The 21,232-nt window shown below is 37.3% G+C and overlaps 1 protein-coding gene across 1 annotated transcript in view; it reads right to left on the bottom strand.

Moving 5' to 3' along the window:
- Positions 1-557: 557 nt before the first annotated feature.
- Positions 558-21,232, bottom strand: part of GULP1 (GULP PTB domain containing engulfment adaptor 1) — a gene marked incomplete at its 5' end in the record, with an annotated part of 74,206 nt that continues 53,531 nt past the window's right edge. Inside the window, 4 exons of the mRNA XM_084264580.1 lie at positions 558-788; positions 9,045-9,139; positions 13,722-13,860; positions 16,473-16,697. Of these exons, the coding sequence (XP_084120706.1) occupies positions 717-788; positions 9,045-9,139; positions 13,722-13,860; positions 16,473-16,697 (531 nt within the window). The 3' untranslated portion in view covers positions 558-716. The remainder of the gene's footprint in view (positions 789-9,044; positions 9,140-13,721; positions 13,861-16,472; positions 16,698-21,232) is intronic.

Genomic DNA, 21,232 nt, shown 5'->3' with positions numbered 1-21,232 from the left:
GCTATAAAATATCAAACAAAGGGGCAGGTACTTTGTCCATGCTGAAATTCAGCAGTTGTTCTATGCTCATTAAACACTAATTAGCATACTAACAATTCATTAGGTTCTCAAACATGAATTAAGGGCCCAAAAATCTTCTGGATTTTATAAACTAATAACAACATATATACAGCACAGTAATCATAGACAGTAATGGAAATCAATTACGTGGCACGCCGATTCACCTTTTAAGCATATATTAATGGTTAGTAATTTCCTCTTTTTCACTGCAGTTTGAACTTTTTGTACTAGATATTAATCATTTTACAGCTTGAATAATTAAATAATGTCTTAAAAACAGAATTTCAAAATGCTGCCAGGTAAAGTATTATGTAAAAAACCATGCTTGCATGTTTGCAAACAGAGAGAGGTATGTGTGAGCTTTCTGAATAACTTCTCCAGGCTAATAGTCATAAAGCATAGTAAACTCGGGCCAAAAGGTGAGAGAAAGAAACACAACAGCGTAATTTAATTCATATTTCATAAACAAATACAACTTTTTACATTTGTACAGGGAAAGGCTGTAACTAAATTGGGATTTTTACAGAAGCAAACCTCACAAGAGTTTACATGTTGAAAAAAGCAATTTTTGGCACACGGATAGTATCTGTGAATACATGTTCAGAATCCAAAAAGGTAACACACTGCGTAGATATTTCACATTTAGTTTCTTGGCATCAGCACCTGCTGTCTAGTGGGTCAAGACAAAATACTGTGCCTTCAAGAGTTAATCCCATTTTGAACCCCTCCTGCAATGAAACAAGACACAGTTAATAAAAAGGAAAGTGATTTCTGGAGGATTAAGCTATCTTTCAAAAAAAATCTGAAGTTGGACTTATCTTTAGGTAGATAAACCATAAAGAAACTTCAGGGTGAAATCACAGACATTGGCATTATTTGGTCAGGTGATTTTCAGTAAATCATAGTGGTGAACTTACAAAAGTATGCATCTTGCACAACAAAAGAAATATAGTATGGATATGAAATGAAGGCAGGGTTATAAAATAAAAGTGTTGACTATTCATCTACATAGCTTGATGGAAAAAGAAATAAGCTTGACTTGCACCATGTTGTTCCTGAGTAAAATTCAAGATTATTTTGAAGCAGGAAATATTCGGGCTGTACGAGCAAAGAGTTCACTGTATTTATACTTCAAAGATTCAGATAAGTCATGAACATTGTTACAAACACCAGGTGTCTCCTGCATTCAGTAATCCCTTTTCTTAGAAGTAGTCTAACAGAAAAGTATAGTACTACCTCTCAGAGGGTTTCTGAATAGCTCCCTGAGCAGTTCAGTTGACAGTTACATGCTTTATAGCTCCCTGCCACCCAACTTTCACTAAAAAGGCAAAAAAAATTCTGTTTACTCATCTGCAAATGAACAAACCATGCACCTGAAATGCATATCACTCAGTGAAATAAAGCACAATGGTCTTTAGAAGGTGCAAAGAATTTCTTGGAAAGTTCTGACAAAAATTCCTCTTTTTACTCACATTAATTTGATTAGTAAAGGCACAAAAATGGTAATAAGCCTGATGCTACCACCCCCTCTACTGAAAAGACTTTCACTCTAGAAGTACTTGTGTTTGGTTTACCCAACGCACTCAGTCCGCACCACTCCTAAAACAAGAGCATTTTTAATATAGGGAAACTGTTCTTGTTTTCATTTCTTTGTGCTTTAAAAGAAGCTGAATAACTTTGGTGTTGAGCTTTAAGAGAAGTCACCTTTGAGTCAAAAAAACTTCAGCCTGTTAGGTGAACATGCTGTAAAGCTATAAGCAATCAGAAACAAGGGCTCGGAATAGAAATGCTGTGAAAACATCAACTCCGGTGGCAGCTGTCACAACGTTCAGTTCGGTGTTGTCTTAACTTCTAAGTTCACTTAGAGAAAGCTGATTGTATTCTATGAAATCAATAATACGTGCTTTCATGAAGAAAACATAAACAAAATAAATCTTTTTTTGTAAAGCAATCTGTATTGGGATTAGGCATAAACTCACGGCCTTTCTCATAATGCACAGCAGTACCTCAAGAGCATACCTTTTATTTTTAAAAGATAAATCCCAAGTCAAACCAGCTTAATTTCAAATAAATGTGAACAGCAGGCTGGAATTTTAAAAGCCTGTGAATACTTAATAACCCCACCATCCACTGCCATCAGAAGAGTTATGTTGAGAAACAGAATAAACTTCCTGGCAATAGCTACTTAATGATCTGAGATTTTCCAAGTAAAGTTTAATTTTTCCTAAAACCAGATCCATACTATAGTATGATGGGTCAACAGCAGTAATGTGGTGTAAAGCCCTTCCAACCAATTTACTCACTTTACCCTACCTGGGTGACAGGGTGCTGCCAAAGCTCACGGCTCTATTTGACTTGTATTGCCCTCTATTTGACAAAGGGCTAACAGGAAGAGCATTCGATGCAAAAGATACTTCAAGCAAACAGTATCTGACATTCCAAGTCAATCACATCCTGTGATAACCACACATTAGTCATTTACCCAAAGGATACTATTAATTGATGTATTAATTGACATAAAGGAGGACAGCTTACCCAGAAGAAGAATTCAGCGAGCTAGCCCTACAGCCTAGCCTGTAAAGCCGCCAACCCCCCCAGTTACAGTGTGCATGACAAGCTGACCTTTCAAAGTATTGAAAGGCTGCTTCCAGCTTGGAGGGTGTAACAGGGATAGCTTGTGCTTCAACCTGAGGATGCTAGCTAGATACAGATGCAATAGCAGGAAGGCTGTGGCAACTGCTTCCACAAGGACAACCAGGTTCATCCTCAGCCATACAGAAAGCCCTTTCACTGGATGTGCATCCCATTCATGTTCCTTATCTTTCTTCTGTACATTTAGGCACTGTAGGTGTCTGAGGTAGCTGCAGCTCCAACGCCCACCTGCTGGATAGCTAAGAGCAAATCAGATTGTGCATTTGGGAAGCCCACACCTGTCACCACTCTTATGTTGATCACATGGGGTTTTCAATTTTTGTTTTATTACACAGAAACTGATATTTTTGTCACTTAAAACTTAGCTTGTGTTTGCTGTGACTTTACTTTGAACTATCTCTACATTCAAGAACGGTTGTCTCTTTAAGCTCTCCTTCTCAGCTTTATTCCAAACCCCTTTCCCCCGCGTTTAGTCCCCCTCCTCTTTTAAGCAGTGACATTTTACATTTAAAATGATCAGATTTTCACATATTTGCAACATGATCAATGTTAATCCATTAAGAGATTGCTACATTCTATGTACCATGATTATTTTAAAAGCCTTTTAACTTTATTACCATAATGAACTATTGTCTGTTCTGAAAGAAAATAGCAATGTGGTTGCCAGGTGCTGTTATAGCAGCTGCATACCGAGAACCCAGCTTCCATCCAAGGCAGAATCATTAAGGAAGCAAAACCTACTATTACAGTGCTGGGAACTACAGCGTTAACACTGGCACACTTAAACGTGGTTCACGCACGTAGCTGTCTGCAACAGGAACGTAACATTCAATGTCTGCCTGTTAAATCACACAAATGCCACTATCATCACCAGCTAGATACTACAGTTACTGGTAGCCTCAGAGTTCCATGCCAGTCACAGGATCGAAGAAGATCAACACCAGAAAGAGGACATCAAGGCACTCTATGTGGCTACCTCAGCTTTTTTCAGATTTTAATATTATGTAAAATCCAGGGTTTTTTCTTCCTGAATATCTAAGTGGAGGACAAGAAATGTGTAGGAGTATAAATATAAGAAATTTGCACTGTCTTGAACAATAGTCCCACTAAATCAAATGCAGCTCTCAAAAGGGAAAAAAACCCCAAAACATCAGAACATCCTTGTCCAGCAGACTCTTTGACAAAGTGATTGCAGCCAAATTTCCATAGACCCTGAAAGCATGGACTTCAGATCTTTCACAGACATTTTAATTTCTAATCCCTCAAGTCTGTCAAAATAGCTCCAAATCTGAAATAATTTTGGAATCTCCCAAAACTGTACTTCAGTAAATATATCACAGAATCACAAGGTTGGAAAAGACCTTTGAAGATCATCGAGTCCAACCATTCCCATCCTATGCTAAACCATATCCCTAAGTACCTCATCAACCCTTTTTTTGAACACATCCAGGGATGGTGACTCAACCACCTCCCTGGGCAGCCTGTTCCAGGCCATGACAACTCTTTCAGTAAAAATTTTTTTCTCTAATATCCAATCTAAACCTACCCTGGCACAGCTTCATGCCATTTCCCCTTGTCCTGTCTTCTGTCACCTGGCTGAAGAGACCGTTGCCCACCTCTCTACAACCTCCCTTCAGGTAGTTGTAGGTGGTGACAAGGTCTCCCCTCAGCCTCCTCTTCTCCAAGCTAAACATCCCCAGCTCCCTCAGCCGTTCCTCATATGATTTGCCCTCCAAACATATATATAATATAACATATAATATTATAAAAACATTCCCACAGGCTGTAGTTAAGCAAGTGGTGAAAAGACAAGGTTTTAAGAACAGATTCTTTAAGTCCAGCTGTGATTACTGCAGATTACAGAATAAGCATCCTAATGCTGTAATTCTCACAGCAATGCTTTATGTCTGCTTTCAGGAATGCAGCTTATAGATATACCTGAACTGCAGAAGTCTCTCAAGTATTACAGCTCCTGCTTGAAGCTGCTGTGTGATTATTCCAGTACCCATCCTACCACATATGCCTGCTTTCGACTCCCCAGTCCAAAACCCAGAATTTGCAGCTGTAATAATAATGAAGTCAGTTGGAATGACTGATGGGATTATAACTTGATTTGCTTTTATCTTTTTTTCCTAATAAACTTGGTTAATGTGTTAGGCAGAATATTTTTTTCTTTAAAAATAACATATATACTCAGCCCTTGGTACACATCACATTCTATATATATTTTAAAAATGCATAATTGATTTTAAAACATAGCATTTAAAATATTTTGCCTTTTGAAATTTAAGATATTTCAGCTTCTAATAATGTGTTTTAAACATAACACACTGTCCATCCATTAAAAAATACGTGTGCCATGGCCCTCTGTACTTCAAAGGTTCAGGAAACAGTAACTCCTCCTGTGGTCAGAAAAATCTCTCTCATTTGCTGATTTTCATGGAGTGCAGAAAACAGCCGTCCTTGGGGGTGGGCACAGGAAGAGCTATGAAGTATGCATAGACACTGTGCCTGACTTCTGTACTCTCAGCCCCATGATCACAGTGTCAAGTTGTTTTTTTACTTCCAGGGTGATTTAAACCAAAGACTAAACATCCTAGTTACTCCGATAAAAAATGGGATCGTACTGATCGTACAAGATGGGTCTTGTAATGATAGGAGCAAAGCTTGGTTTTGCTAGAGAAAGTAACCTAAAAACAACCTCTCTTCCAGAACCTTTTATGTCTCTGATAACACAACGTGAGATATTCCAGATAAAAGCAATAAAAAGAAGACAAAGAACTTCCACTGTATCAGAAGATAAAACTTGCTGAAGCCAGTCGTCATGGCTCTGAAGTTAACTCACTTATCACTTCACAATGACTTCATTCAATGAGGTTAAGGCAGCACAAACCCAATGAACCAATGACAAATTTACACATCTCTGAGACGATAATTCAGAGGGCTGGACATTACTTATTTCAGATGGGAAGATGACAAGCCTAATGTCTGCTTCTGGCAATGCAGAGAGAATGGCTTGCAGCTCCTGGAAGCTTTGTGATATTAACTACCTTGAGATTTTAATAAATTATAGCAGCTGTTGCTGATACGATTCACGATCCAGGGAAACTCCCCTCCTTTCTCCTGCTAGATTTCTGGGAAAATAGATTCATTTTATTAATGTCTGGATACAGTCAAAATAGAGAGGATGAAAATATGTTTCAGCAGAAGGGCGGGGGGGGAAAAAGGAGGTTGGACAGTCATCAGAGAGAGGCCTGAACTGTGAAAGCCACATCTCGGCACATGTGTGAGGTTTGAGCTCTCCAAAAAAATCAATGGAGACTGGACTGATAAAAGCAATAGAAAGAGCTTAAGTGTGAAATCTGGATCTTCACTAAAGTTTAAACATAAAAATATTCCCTGAGAGATCATAGAATTTGATCTGATTTCATTAAGTTCAGAATATCAGATGCAAAGGAAAAGCACCCTCTGCTTAGGAGTTTATTCTCTGACACCTTTTCTGCTTGCTCTGTCTTCCTCTCCCACTTTGCTTCTGCATCCCCTCCCAAGGCACACACATGCTTTGTTGAGAGCAAGCTTTGCTGAGGCACCTGCCATAGCTCTATGTGATACAAACAGGTTCAGAGACAAACAGGAATGAGCCACTCTGACCAGGCTGGCACTGCCTGGCACCCAGGCACCTTGCTTGCCACTCAGCATCAGATAAACTGCATTTAATACCCTCCCAGAACGAGTTTGTGTTTTGAACTACTAGGTGTTTTGAACTACTTGTAAACAAGTTATCTTTGTATATTTAATGGAATACATATTTACTGAAACTCAGGCTGTACTTTCATAAAGCGAAGATAACAGATCCCTTCAGTTGATATTCCAAAGAAAGACAGAAGTCTTAGTTTTGCTCTCCTGTTTCTTAATGTGTCCCAGAGCACATTATATGTTGAGTGGTTTCAATTTTGTAGGTCCATTCCAGGTTCCTTCTTAGAGGCTGGGCATCTAACACCCACCGACTTCAAGCACCACTATCTTTTTCTTATTGAGGTTTTTAAATCATTATTTCCAATTAAAAGCACAGTCACAACTGTGGCTGTACTAACAAAAAAAATCTCTGTGTCAAAGGTTTTGCTTAAAATACATCACTAATGATAATCTGATGATGAAAACTGGAGATTTTACTGCTACGCATGGAAAACAAACAGCAATGCAAATGAAGGCTTATTAGTACTAGAAGTGATAAAGCAGACTGAAGAAAACTACGACCAGCTGCCCCACCTTAAAAATTGTAGGACCCTAAAAATTAAAATTGCCCTGACCGTTCTTAAATATTTTTATATATATATTATGTACACACATATGGATAAAAATGAAAACACCAGACATGAAAACATGCACACTTCAACTGTAAATGCTTTAAATACCATTATTAAAATATGATATACCAACCATCGCTGACGCTAGGTACCCAGGAAAGCACAAGGAAATAAAAGAGACATTAGGAAAAAAAATTTTTAGTCTGTATTTTGCACCAGTTGCTTAGTAAAATAACGCCACATAGCTTTTGCTTTGACCAAAATAAACCCTTCCCCCGCCCCAACTTGTCAGCTTTACACTTGTTTTTAATTGGATTATACACGATTAAGTTTTGTGCCTACATAAAGACCCACAAATTAATTTTCTGTGAAAATGTCAGGGTATGCTAAGACTGGAATGCCAGACTCTCTACTTGTGAGACTACTTTATAAAGCAGATCAAAAACGAAGAAAAAATGAAAGATGGATGTGCAGGAGGGAATACCTGAGCAATGCAATACTCTTTGCAACAGAACACAGCAACAACCTAAGGTTGATAAACCTTATCTTTAGTTTTGATAAAGATTTCCACTGTTCCATTCACTAATGTTTTGTGAGTTGATAACACTTTGTAGCCTTATATGCTAACAACATAACATTTCACCAAAATATTACTAGTAAGGAGAACTCTTAGTGCATTTAGCTATAGTCACAGGATTCTTCCTGGCATCCACAGATACCACAGGATATTTTTGCCTAAAATGTGCTACCCACAATGGAAACACTGATACGTGTCATTGTGAGGTGCTAAAAGACTTAAGGGGTTTTGTGCTAAAAGGCTTGGTAGTAACATGACAGCTTTCACAAAACACAAGCATTTTTACCAGAGTTGCAAAGAAGCCAGTTTTGCCTTTTAGCTGCTATCAGAAATTACAGGGGCCAGAGTACCAGTGAGCAAGAATCTAAATGTCTTACTTGGCTGAGAGGAGTTTGCCAGTAGCACCATCCTAAACTGATGTGGAAAATGAAATTTCACAGTGAACAGGACTTGAACAATTTCACTTAGGTAAATTAAACAGTATTTAAATCTTATTTCAGCCATTTTGAAATGTTTCTGCTGTTCTTGAGGCAGAAGTGAGGAACTGAAGGAGCCTGAGAGCTAGCTCTCTTGGACTTTGTGGGCTCCTGAGATACAAGATGGCTGGAAGCCCTGGGAACACTTTCTGCTAAGGAGCCAGGATCCTAGAAATTCAAGTTCCCAATATTTTCAGCCTTCCGCTTTGCTGGCAGGCTGCTGAAGGAAAAACAGATAAGCAAGCTGGCAAGGAACTAGCATTTTGGAAAGTCTGACTGAACAGAGTAATTTATTCCAAAACTTGAAGGCTTTATCCTAGAATTACTTCAAAACTGGGTCAAATAACCAAAGAGTTTTTTTAAGCATCTCAGAATCAACAAATATTTTTTCTGATAAAAGTACATCAGTTCAGAATTCTTGAATCAATTTCTTAATAGTTTAATTGCCCCGGAGTGTCACAGTCCAGTACAGGTATTTTTAAAGGCAGCGGAAAGCTGCCATGGCCCCTAAGCACATACTCTGCCTACGCTAAAGCTATGAAAACAGGGCTAATGCTGCTGAGGGTAAGATCAGGGTATAGCAGTGGTGGTACCTGCTGGCAGTGAAAAGTGAAAGCATCAGTATATCCATAGGACCCTCATCTCAGGTCTTATGTGAGGTCCCCTCAGTCCCTTCCCAGGCAAAAGCAGCAGTATTGTAGTTTGAATACATTATGGATAAACCCTAAAGTAGTGCCAGGTGTCTGTAGCAATATGGTAGGCTAACATTTGTAAGGACCTTCAGGCAGACAAATTCAAGTTCCAACTCAAAACCCATGAGATATACTTACAAGAACAGGCAGAAATAGGTGGGTTTTTTCCTACGAATGCCAGACTGTGTGAACAAATACATGTCCAAAGGATGGTAGCTATGTATTTCAAGAACATTCATGCAGCCACAGAAAACTGCATACTTGATAACCCAATAGTTACCTGCATCTCATCTAGTTTGGACTGAATGTCTGGAGGGAAATCTCCTGCTCCACAGCTAAAAGGGTCAAAAGGTTCTGCTCCAAAAAGGTCTCTCTCTGGAACAATAGAAAAGTCAGTCACTGAGAGAAAATGCACGGGCTATGACAACAGGTCTTTGAAAAACTCAGCTTACATCTCCTAACAAGCTGTAAAACTGCACCTCCAGATATGCAACTCATTAACCACACCTTTTAACATCCAAATTTGAAAGCCAGGTCTTGATTAGTTTTCCAAAGTTTAAAACTCAAACAGTCTTCCAAGAACACCATCAACTTCTGTTTAAGCTTCTCGTTAGCTTTCATTAATTCTCTTGCCTTCTAGAGGAAATCTAAGGATTGGATGAGTTCCCATTTGAACAAGGCATCTCCCATCTCCCACTGAAGTATGCTCTGGAATCGGCGTGTATAGGAATTTCATAAAGAAGGAGGGAACAACTGGAAATCAGTTGTAAAATTTTGTCTTAGCATTATGTCAGAAACATATTCTTGCAAACAGCGTAGCATTCATGTCCCCTGCCTGCCTCTGCCTACCATCTGGTTAAGGACATCTTTAGAGAACTACCCCTACTCATGGAAGGTACAGCTGGCGCTTGACAGTTTCTCAATGCATGGCTCAGAGTAACTAAAACCAATTCTCAGGGGATTAAAATCTTGGTTAATATCAGGGCAAGAAAGAATGAATGCAGGGAAAAAAGCACAGGAACGTGAAAGGTCACTTACCCTAAAGTTCCACTACATCTGGATTCATAAAGAGAAAAGATGCAAATTTCTCTCTCTCAATATCATAAAGTTTGTCACTTTTTCTTAACTGTAGTGTGGTTTCTAACAGCCAAGGGTTTTTGTTTTTCTTTTTTTTTTTTTGTTGTCTGGACAAGGAGAAACACCTCCAATGCATTTTTCTTTTTACTTATTAAAACAATACAACACCAGATCCTCACATCTATAGACAAATACTTTGGGTTGGGAGATTTTGCTTGGGTTTTTGGGTTGTGGGTGTTTTTTTCCTCCTTGTCAGTAATGGGATTTTTTCTTTCTTCTTTACATGTGGTGCCATCAATATAAACTTTTTTCTATCGTATGCTGGGTTGAACTAAACCAGTAATAAGATAAATTTGCTAATCCAACCTGACCACACTGATTGCAAAATTTGCAGAACCAAGTTAATACAGTCTTGTCATTTATGGAGAGAAAATTAAAACCATAGCCTATCTCCTAACTTTCATGCCTGTCCAGGAAGAATCGTAGTAAGCATACTATGTACCTGAAAACAACTATAGCTTCAGAGTATGAAAATGAAAGGGGCTCTTAGTCATTTTGAAGATACTAGTTTTCCGGCTAAGCACAAAATTTTACCCTTAAAATCTGAGATATGGAAGCTGATAAATGACTACTTGACACAAAATCTACACTGGAGTATTACCAGTTACCTTAACAATTCTAAAGATTGTGCATATCGCAAAATCAGTGTCTTTATTCTGGCCTCCTTGAAGTCAAAGTTTTAGACCTGTATTTAATCAGGCTCTTCAACATTTTATTGTGCATGTCAGTCTCCCTGGGGTTTGAGCTAATCATTTAGGTGTTATCAGGCTGCACAACAGGCATGTGAAATAATTAGCACCTACCAGCATTCATTCCCATAATACAATGAAGAAACAAGCAGGAACTTGATTAATTACATATTTCAAAACCCATGACTAAACAGCTACAAACCGTCCACTGGGACCAGGAGATGGCCCAGATCGGATAGCCTTATTCCAAAAGCCCATTTGAGCCAAAACAATATATCTAGTCTTTCCTGGCAAAGGCAGACCACCTGCACACAAAAGAGACTTCAACTATGATAATGTAATGTAAAAATTAGGGTCAACCTCATCCCAGGCTCTTTCACAGCCAAAATGGGTCTGCTCCAGTATAATCAGTGTCCTCACATGCTCCAATGCTACTTTCAAGTAACCTTCCGATGTGTAGCAGCTTTGACTTTCAATCTAAACTCTACTTGGCAAAAAGTGATTATGTTTTATGATCCTGGTAAATCTTTTTGTTCACTATGTAGGTCCTTCCCCCCTTGCTCCCCCACTTCTCCATAGGTTCATTTTACCCTTAAAAGGAGCTGTGTGGTCAGACAGCTAAAGGCAGACAGTTTCAATACCAAGCCTTAGCAAACATTCAAGGAATGTATTTATTAAAAAAAAAAAAAAAACAGTGGGCGACACAACTCTTGCATTTCTAAGCACTGAAATATGCCCTATTGCTATTTTTGAAAGCAAGTATTTTTAAACCATTATGGGTATTTTCTAATTCATGCCTTACTATTGGGCTTTCATTAGCAACAGCACTTCTGAACTTATTAGCAGGAGAATGCAGAAGTTTTAGCTCCTTTAACATCACCTGCTTTTAGGCGAAGGATTACTTCATTTCTATTGTTACTCAAGGCAGACTGTAAAATTAACCCAAGTGTTACTTATTCTAAGTGAAAAATGTATTCTATGAAACCCTGTACAGGTTCAAATTAAGAATAGAGAAGTATTTCCTAGCTGCATTTCTCTGCAAAGTTATTATTTTGGGAACTATCTGTATTATAACATGCTAGGCATTTCAGTACAGCAGTTGAAAAAGTCCAGAGTACAATTAGCTCTTCTGCATTTAAAAGTTCTATGTTATGTGAGAGATTGCATTGCTAAGAGACAGGAAGGGAGGATGTTCCATGAAGTATTTTCCATATCATCACGAGTCATTCTCTTTTGAACAGAAGCTAAAGAACACATGAAACCTGAAGGAATACTAAAATTCAGCCACTGCAGAGCTGCACTACTATGGGGTCTCTGTAAGATTATCTGCTAGTGTCTGTTCTTCTCTGGCGGAGATGGGATAAATAAGATTGGTTTGGGTTCTTTTTAATTTCAGGCTAGAGTATTTGCATGAAGATTAACTATACTGAGAAGATCTTGCCGGGCACACTTCCCAGAACAGTTGTAGCATATACAGGGATTTCTTTCTCCAGTGCACAACCACCAGTAAGTCTCTGAAAACAATCCTTTCAACCAATATGTATAATTTCTTTTCCTTAACCATTTCTTTCTGGATGGAAATAAATTCACAGTTGGAGAAAACAATAATGAATTCAAACCCAGGAAATACTAATGTTTTACAACTGCAAACCACAGAAATAATGAACAGGTAAAAAATTCTTGTTTCTGTGACCTGACACTCAGGACAAGCAAAATGTAATACTGGAGACTAGCAACCTGTACTCTGCAATAAACTCAAAACAAGCAATTACTAACCAAAACTACAAATACTTGGCTTTTCTGCTGCATTTTGCATGCCAAACTTTTTTACCTTAGCTATCATCCAGGCACAGAGTTATACTGATGTAAGCTTTCCCCAGTATCCTGGAGGAGCTGTGATGACACATAGAAATTAATCTTGCTGAAAACAATCACCCAAGGAAATATTTGGAATAAGCTGAAGATAATGAAGTCCAGCAAATCTATATATGCTAATTTTCTTTTGAGTCATTTAGGGATAGTTAATATTAACTAGTCTTAATACAGTATTGTAGATTTTGTTAATATACCCCTTGAGAAACCCACAAAAATAATCTAAATGAATTTAAAATCTTCCCTTAAAAATGAACAGAGTTTTTTAATGAATCAGTAACCTCCACATCTACATTCTCTTTAGAGGGTGACAGCCATTCTGAGCAATGGAACTCAAGGTGCCTAGGATACGGTATTGTGGAAGTTACTTACTGATTTAATTTTTACAGTGTACTTGTGTGTGCACGGCTCTCATTCACACCTGAAAATTCTACATACTGACAGCATTCCCCAAAATTGGGCAGAAGCTTTTCAAGTGTAGTTTTACACGGTGGTAGGCAGTAACATTAATGTACCTTATCCATACTAAAATAGGCATCAGAAATATAAGATACTATGTACAGACTGATATTTCTACAAACTCTACCACTGCTTGTGCATGCTCCTTTCTCCTCTCCCACAAGGGATTCCATTCAGTGAAGCTGAGAACCTTACCCTAACTGCTTTCAAGCTTTTGGAAAATAAAATTGCTATTAGTCATCATTTGAAGAACTTTTAGGACTGGTTCACAGATCTGGAGAGGTTCATCAACTACAATTAAAAAAAAAAAAGCTGCAGATGATCTCAAAGTAGTATTCAAAATTGCATTCCAAGACTGTCTACATCTTGAAGGATTTCTTCAGCTCTCCATTCTGCATCATCACCACCATACTTACTTCACGTTCTGTCTTCCCCGGGTATGGAGGCTTTAGATGCTACAACTGTGGCTTGACAAGGAAAGAACTAACAGGAAGTAAAAATACTGCTTGAAGTAAATACAAAAGAGATATGGTAAAAGAAAAGCCAAGTTATAATCCCCAACCAAACTCCTTCAAACTGTTTATGTAATAGCTTCAGCAAGTAAATAGATTTGTTTATAATGTAACTTGGCAGCAACATCAATGACTTTGGGAAGATGGTCTAAAAATGAAATGGCATTATCGAACGTGATTTACAAAAACTATATTTGGCTTTTCATGCAAAACGTACACAAAACTTTAAAGATGCTCTATTAAAAATATAATGTAAGCAAAAAGTAGGTCAGTTGTTACAAAACTTACTGATCTCTGTAGATCTACTGGGTACTGGAGGAGGCTGTGTACCATTGCGGGTAGGTGTTGATGACTGAGGGGATATGGGAGAAAAGGGAACCATATCAAAGATGTCAGTGGAGGGTGATTTAGGTGTCACACTGCCTGCCTACAATAAGGACAATAAATATTAGGGCAATATTTCACATGAAGAAAAAAAATCACAATACCGAATTCTTCAGCATGCAGATAAGAGCCATATTTTCAAAAAAGTTAAAAATAACCATCAGCATGCAAAAACCAGCTCCTGACACCAAGCAAATGGCATTTGCAGTCCAGAGTCTGAGACATGCTAAAACTCTCCAACACATAACCAGCATTGTAATCTTTCCATTTTCAGTCCATCTGGTACAGCCAGAAACGTATCACTGTTAAACCTGAAAAAGCCAGTGACAAGCAGTCCTGTATCGCAGACAGACGAGTGCAGATACGTTTACAAGACCCATTTAAGGTAATACTGCAACAACAATATGCTATGCTCCAGAGCACACAGAACAAGTAGCTAAAAGATACAAGCCTAATATTTCTTATTAACTAATCGTTACACGATAACTTATTTGACAACCTTGAAAGCCTGGTGTGATCTACATGTCAAAATGTACTGTTTTGGTAAGTAACAACCTAGTGGTGTAAAACACTATTAACATCCAAAATAAAAATCTTATTCTTCAATGTGGAACAGAAGAGATTTCATTAGTAAGGTCCAGGAATTTGGAAGGGTTAAAAAAAAATAATGGATAAACAAAGAAGCCCCAAACCCAACAATTACTATGGTTCTGAAGCCCCATTTATTTTTTAATGATTAATTCCTCCTGCCATCATTCCATTACCGCAGGACACAAAACGAGTCACAGTCAAGTCACAATAAGCTAAACACTAAAGACAGATGGTGAAATGGATTAAAAAGGAGATTGACAAGCTAAACCAAACTATATATATAGGCAAAATTAGTTTGCATGTTAATGTTATTACTTAGACAATAGACACCACCCCTACATTTCTATTAGAAAGACTATACAGTCAGGCACAGGGAAAACCTGCTACATTTAAATAAGATTCAATTTGACCAAAATACTAATTTTGAAATTTTTTAAGCACAAGTTAAATCACTCACGTGTATCCTTTTAATCAGAATACATGATAGTGATAAGCTGGTAAGTGAGTTGTCTTTAGCATTACTGGTCCATAGAGTTTCACCAACCAAACCTTATTTTGGAGTGCTACATTCTTTAGTGCCTGTGTTGCAGCAACTGAAGCTGCTCTGTGACAGCACACACCACAGATATTCTGTTTATAGGTAGTCTTGAACTACCTTTATTGCTCTCTAGAGGCTGCTGAGAAGGAAGGGACATTGTTTTATGGTCTTCCACTGAAATCACTGCTTAAAGAGAAAACTCAACTCTGAAGCCCTACATTTCCTATTTCTTAGGAGTTCTGAATTCATATTTTAAGCTTGGGTTAGGAGAGATCTAGAACTGTTCAATATCTCCAAAAGCCTGGGACATTTCTACCTAAGTACTGAAGTGACAAGAAAAAAAAAAAAAAGAAATTAAAATTTCCACATTTAACATGCTGCTATTACTGCTGCCCATGGCCCTTGCATTAACCTCCTGAAGCGCTTGTGCATAGTCAAGAGAACCAGTACAAGTCAGGGAGATCACTGAATGTCATCTGCTCTGATGCAAAGCAGGGCAACAGATGTGCTTGACCCAAAGTAAACAATGAATGTCTTATTCCATTCTTCATGCCAACAAACCTCGCTTGTAAATAGGGAGGTGGGATCAGGTTTAATGCACAGGGACATGTCACAGGGACCTACATTTGCCACCAACATTGATGGATAATCCTAGAATGTTGTGGAAATAGGAAATGCCAATGTAGATTCTCCTTATTTGCTAAGTGTTTATGGCTACCTAGAAACTGGATAAACAAACAAACAGTATTTATGTTTAGTCTTAAATGAGACTTTCAGGCAAAAAAACAAACCCAAACTTTACACTGCCATTTCCTGTCTATATGCCATTTTGTTGAAGTTACTGGCCATTTTGATACAACTGATATAGCTAGTTTAAGTAAAACTATAATTCAGTTGTTATAAGAAATATATATTTTGAATACATATGAGCACAAGAAGCATTTTTATTTAGTCAACGCATGCAGAAAGCCATGATGTTTGCCAAATACAGCCAAATGATACTTGCAAATGTAAGAATAGTTGACGGTATAAGCATATGGCTATGAAAAAGCAGGCAGTATGCCCATTTTATATTTAAGAATTATTTTCAAACTTCATTTTGCACAGAGTTTTTATAGAGTATGCTAAAAGCTAATTAGTGGCCAGTTCCTCTTCTATTAATTCATGGGGGGTGAAGGAATCCCTTAAAGTTGGACCTTTAGAATTGTTTTGAATAACTGTTCTTAAAATAAAGAATTTTAACAAAAGATTGACAGATAACACAGAGGTAATTATTTAATGGACTAATTTAAAAATGCCAGGAAAGCCAAATTTATCTTTTGGGGGTGGGAGATAAAAACCTATGTAGAAATAAGAATAAAAGTTGGTAAATTCTGTATTTTTAGAGTATCCCTAGGGAATCTAAGATACATCTGCTCTGCCCTTTAACCACTGTACAAAATGCAAATTTTCAATGCAAGTTAATATACAACAGAGAACAAAGGAAAGCCAAAGAAACTAAAAAGGCTATTGCACAGCAGGATTACACGAGGTCTTGGGCAGCTGTATTCACTGGTTGGCTTTGGAAGACCACTTTTTGAAGGTGGTGGTATTAACAATCCAGATGGTAGTCTAGAGTCAGGAGAACTCCTAGGAGTAAGTGTAATGGAAGAGATATCTAAACAAGGAGGTGAATCCTCATTGTTACACCAGAAAAAAGTAGAGGGTCTTTGAAACATGTGTTCATCATTATCACACTTTATGTGCAGCAGCTGAAAAGGAATCACAGAAAGAGAAAACATTCTGAGGAACAGAACATGATAACATCAGGGAAAGAAGAAAAAAAAACCAAAACAACAAAACCCAACACATTTCATACTCCCAAAATCTTGTCAGCAACTTGCTGTTCAATGCTATAGTTAGAAGATAGGGAACTTGAAAATATTTTAAAACAAAATCTAAAACTATACCGCTGTAAGAGGTAGTCCAGTATTAACTGGAAGGAGGATGACTTGCTTCTTGACAATTACACCAAACAAAATGAAGACAGGCACGTGCCCAAAAATGAATGTTTCAAATGCATTGATAAATGTTTAAATCCACCAACATATCAGAAATATGTCATCTCTGCACATGTATATTAGCACATATCTAGGGAGTAGAGTTATTCTGGTGGTTAAATCACAGGCCAGCATTTTCTTTCTTCAAACCAGGAAACACCTACCATTTATATTCCACTGATATTTAAAGATAAATTATTTCACAAAAAAAAAAACTTGTCACAGTAATATCCACACCAGATTATGATGGTAAGAGCATTTGTCTAAGATTACAGTGTTGACTACAAGGTTCTGGTCTGTATTAAGCAGACAAGAACTTGAATCTAGCTACTTCACATAACCAGGGAGTATTTAACTGAATATTCCATCAAGATTCACTCTGTATCAAAAGCAAAGCTGAGGACTTTGTTCACTATGATAATAAATAAAAACCCTTAATTATTTTTTCCTGAATGGGATATCTCTGAAATCCTGAAAGTTTCAAAAGAAATGGATCTCGTCTAAGTGAAATTAGAAGCAAAGAAGCTTTAGGACTGATCCTGGAAAGAAAAGTAAACAGGAAATGTCTTTAAATATTTAAGAAACATGCCCAAAAGATCATTATGTTGGGGCCAAGTTGTAAGTCCTACCTCATAATCTGAGGAAAACACCTTTGGACAGGTAAAACAAGTCTTTAGAGGACAGATTAATCTTTGAACCTGAACAGAAGGGATTGGACACTTGTGCAGGCAGTAACACTTGCCTAGAGCCAAGTACTCATTCACTGAGAAAACAGAAAATGGATCTGTGCTATAGATACTTTACCTGAAGTACCCACACTTTGCACAGGCTGAAGCAGTAGAAGATATACACAGCAATAATTTGGAAGTCTGCTTTTACTCTTTTCACACAGTCTTACACAATCAATATGACATCATTATTTCATTAGAAGTTTACTCCAGAAGAGCAAGATTTAATCAATGACTTTAAACCTTTTTTACGCCTGCAGAATTATGTATAAACCACACCATTTCAAATCCTTTTAATTTGTGCCTTGGTTCCTTTCTTTGCTTCCTTTCTTAATAAACCAGGTTAAGGGTGCAGGTATCCAAACCGACTAATTATGCCACACTTATGAGACCACCACCAAACACCACAAAATTATTAAAAATATACAGATAATAAGGAAAAAAATATAATCACAATTGCTAGCAATCTGTTGCCAAGCTGGTACAGTAAAACAGAGGGTTTGGAATGGTAATCAATAAAAGCGAAAGCAAAAGAAGCTACAAGACAGAGAATTTTGCTTCTTATTTCAAGAGCATCACTAGACTACAGGTATAAGACTTGCGATCTTACAATTTCTTGTGTTATTAGTACCACGTAATACTTGGTGCTACACATATATATGGAAAAAATAGATCTCATAATAGTAGACATTGGAAGCTACTAAATACGAACAGTAAATTAAGAAAGCTAAATATTTCCCTGAAATACAAAACAGCAGAGAATGAGTGGCTTACATAAGTATGTATAGCGCATGAAAAGTCATACAGAAATCAGCAAAATGTATATAGGACACAATGCAGCAAAACTATAAGGATGATGAACATGTCCAGGCATGAAAGGTTTCAATACAAAACTCGAATACACACTACTTGTATCATTCCAGCTCTGAACACTGAGCAGTGACATACCCTCCTATTTATTTAATAAGCAATCACGTTTGGACATTTCACATCATATAGGGTGTCAAGATTCATATGAAAATTTTTGGACTGTGTCCTGACAACACTAGATTTTCACTAGTAATTCCTCTTTTGCAGGGCCATAGGGAAAGCCATCGCCGGGCTCTGGGGCCTGCCTGTGTTGTGAGTGCTTTTCTGTGTGTTGCATCCCATGATGCAGAAATTCAAGCAGCCCACACACAGGACAGGTACAGCAGGGAAGTGTATTCAACAATGTAAAATAATAAGTAGAAGGTCACAAAGAGAAGGACTGCACAGAAGACTTTTCAAATTAAGAAAACATCACCAGATTCAGAAAATGCAGGCAGAGAAGGGAACAGACTTCTGAAGCTTAATACTCTTGCACTAAGTTATAAAGGAAGAAAATACAGTAAAAATACATCAAATTGTCATTTCATATGGAATTAATATTTTTTCTGAGTGCAACACTGAGCATGCAGCATTAGTCAGGTTGATATATTACTTTCTAGTTTGGGCCACGTTTGATTAACTCAAGAAAACTGTCATGAAATTAACATACCAGTTCAGTGGATTTGGTCTCTATTATAATTAGATGTTATTATGTATGTGCCTGTCAAGGGATTTATTTTTGACTCATTCTTCTTAGCATCGTGCTGAAGATGCACTGGATGGCTGCATCATACTAGAAAATGTAGCATGATTGAGTTTTTGTTAATCATTAAATCATTTCAAAATTGTTTGGTTTTACTAGGTGTCTCAAGACATTGATTGCAATCTGTGCCATACCCCCATAGGAATCACATAGCTGTATTAGTGAGTTAGAAAGTGTTTTTCTTCCCTAGAACATTCAAGTTGGTAATACACAGAACAGCCACAGTGGTTAACTGCTGTGAATGCCGCAGGGAATTAAGGGTCACCTTGAATTGGAAATTATGCTGTTAGTTACAAAACCACTGACTAAAAAGCTACCTGAGATTTGGGACTCCTAAAGATATATTAATTTACTAATTCATAAAATATGGTATAAGCATTAGCAGTTTCATTAATTAACTGCTACATCTTCAGCTCACTTAGTACTTTTCAGTACCATGAAACCTGGCAAAGGCAGATTTCAAATTTAATTTTTAACACCAAAAACATAATAGAATTTTAAGCCCTCATGAAGAAGTTCTCACTGCACTGAATACAGAATGTTATAAAACTGAAAAAGCAGAAGATAGGCAAATAAAAACCGTGTGCATATTCCCCCTTGGCAGTCACAATGGAAATATGAATTATATGATATGCCTAAAAACATTCCAAAACTGTTTTCTGAAATATGTTTACAGTTCCAACATCAATCTTGGAGTTTTCTCATCAGTGTGTTAAAGTCTTTTAAAAGAGGGTAATAGGTGCAGGTGACCTATACTTCTAAGTGATAATTTAAGAACTTTAAAAAGAGGTCTAATCAATACATGTAATGCTCTATTTCAAGATAGACTGGTTTTGCAGCTGTGATATGAATATGTATTATGTACTACTTCTTTGACAATACTTATGGTGACTGGAAGAATGCTGTTCCTTTTGGGGCTGTTGCTCCAATAATTCTTTCTGTTGCTTTTTCAATTCTGCTTCTCTTAGATTTCATCATTCACCAAGTTATTTTCCTAAGTATCCCTGTTTTCTTCCATCTAAATTCAGAGTCACACAGTTGTCACAATTTACATCTCTGCCTTAAGCATGTTGCCCAGAGAGAAAACCTAAAAGGCATGCCTGACAAACTTCAGCCAAGACCAAAACAGATCAAGACTCTCTCTTGTCTTTGTGGCCTACAATAGTTTCTTGTTTAGTTGGCTACAAAAACTGAGGGTGCTAACTGCATCTTAACTGCTAGCCCAAGCTGCTTTAGCAACATAAATAGCAAAAAAAAGACATCATGTCAAATAGTGTTCCCAGGGATACATTGATCTTTGGAGGTTGGATTTATACATCACAGCAGCATCCAAAGTCTTACTGTGATACAAACTTGAGCAGTGTCATCATAAGCAAACAACAAAATGAAAATCAGATTGTTCTCATATAATCAAGACCAAATGCAAAAAAGGCCAGAGACTAATGTATTGCCAAGCCACGAAAACAGAAGAAAAATAAACAGATATAATAGTGGAAACTTTAGCTGTATATGCAAGGCAGTGAGAGACAAAAGAAATATCCCATGCCAACATTTCCCATGGCACATGTAAGTGCAGCTATGCAGGCGAAGTAGTCTAAGGAAACTCCTAGTTTGGTATAGTCTGTCTTTGACAGATCCATTCAGGAAATGAAAAAAGTGAGTTTCTATTGCAAAACATTTCTGCACTGGTAAATATAGATATGTTAAGGACTAGCTTTAAAAAGTTTTAGCAAGACTAGCATATTTTAAAACATCAACCCCAAAGTAGAAAAAAATTACCACTAAGCAATTTGTTATTTATAGAATGTGATGAACAAAATTAATTCTAAATAGTTACAACACCTTGAGAAGCGTGTAGAAGACTGATGATTTGATGTTCAACTTTCACAATACATATTATGCAAAAG

This window comes from Gallinula chloropus (genome assembly GCF_964237585.1).
Source record: "Gallinula chloropus genome assembly, chromosome: 5".
Taxonomy (NCBI): Eukaryota; Metazoa; Chordata; class Aves; order Gruiformes; family Rallidae; genus Gallinula; species Gallinula chloropus.
The sequence above is the reverse complement of the archived record's forward strand: the minus strand, read 5'-3'. Positions and strand labels throughout refer to the sequence as shown.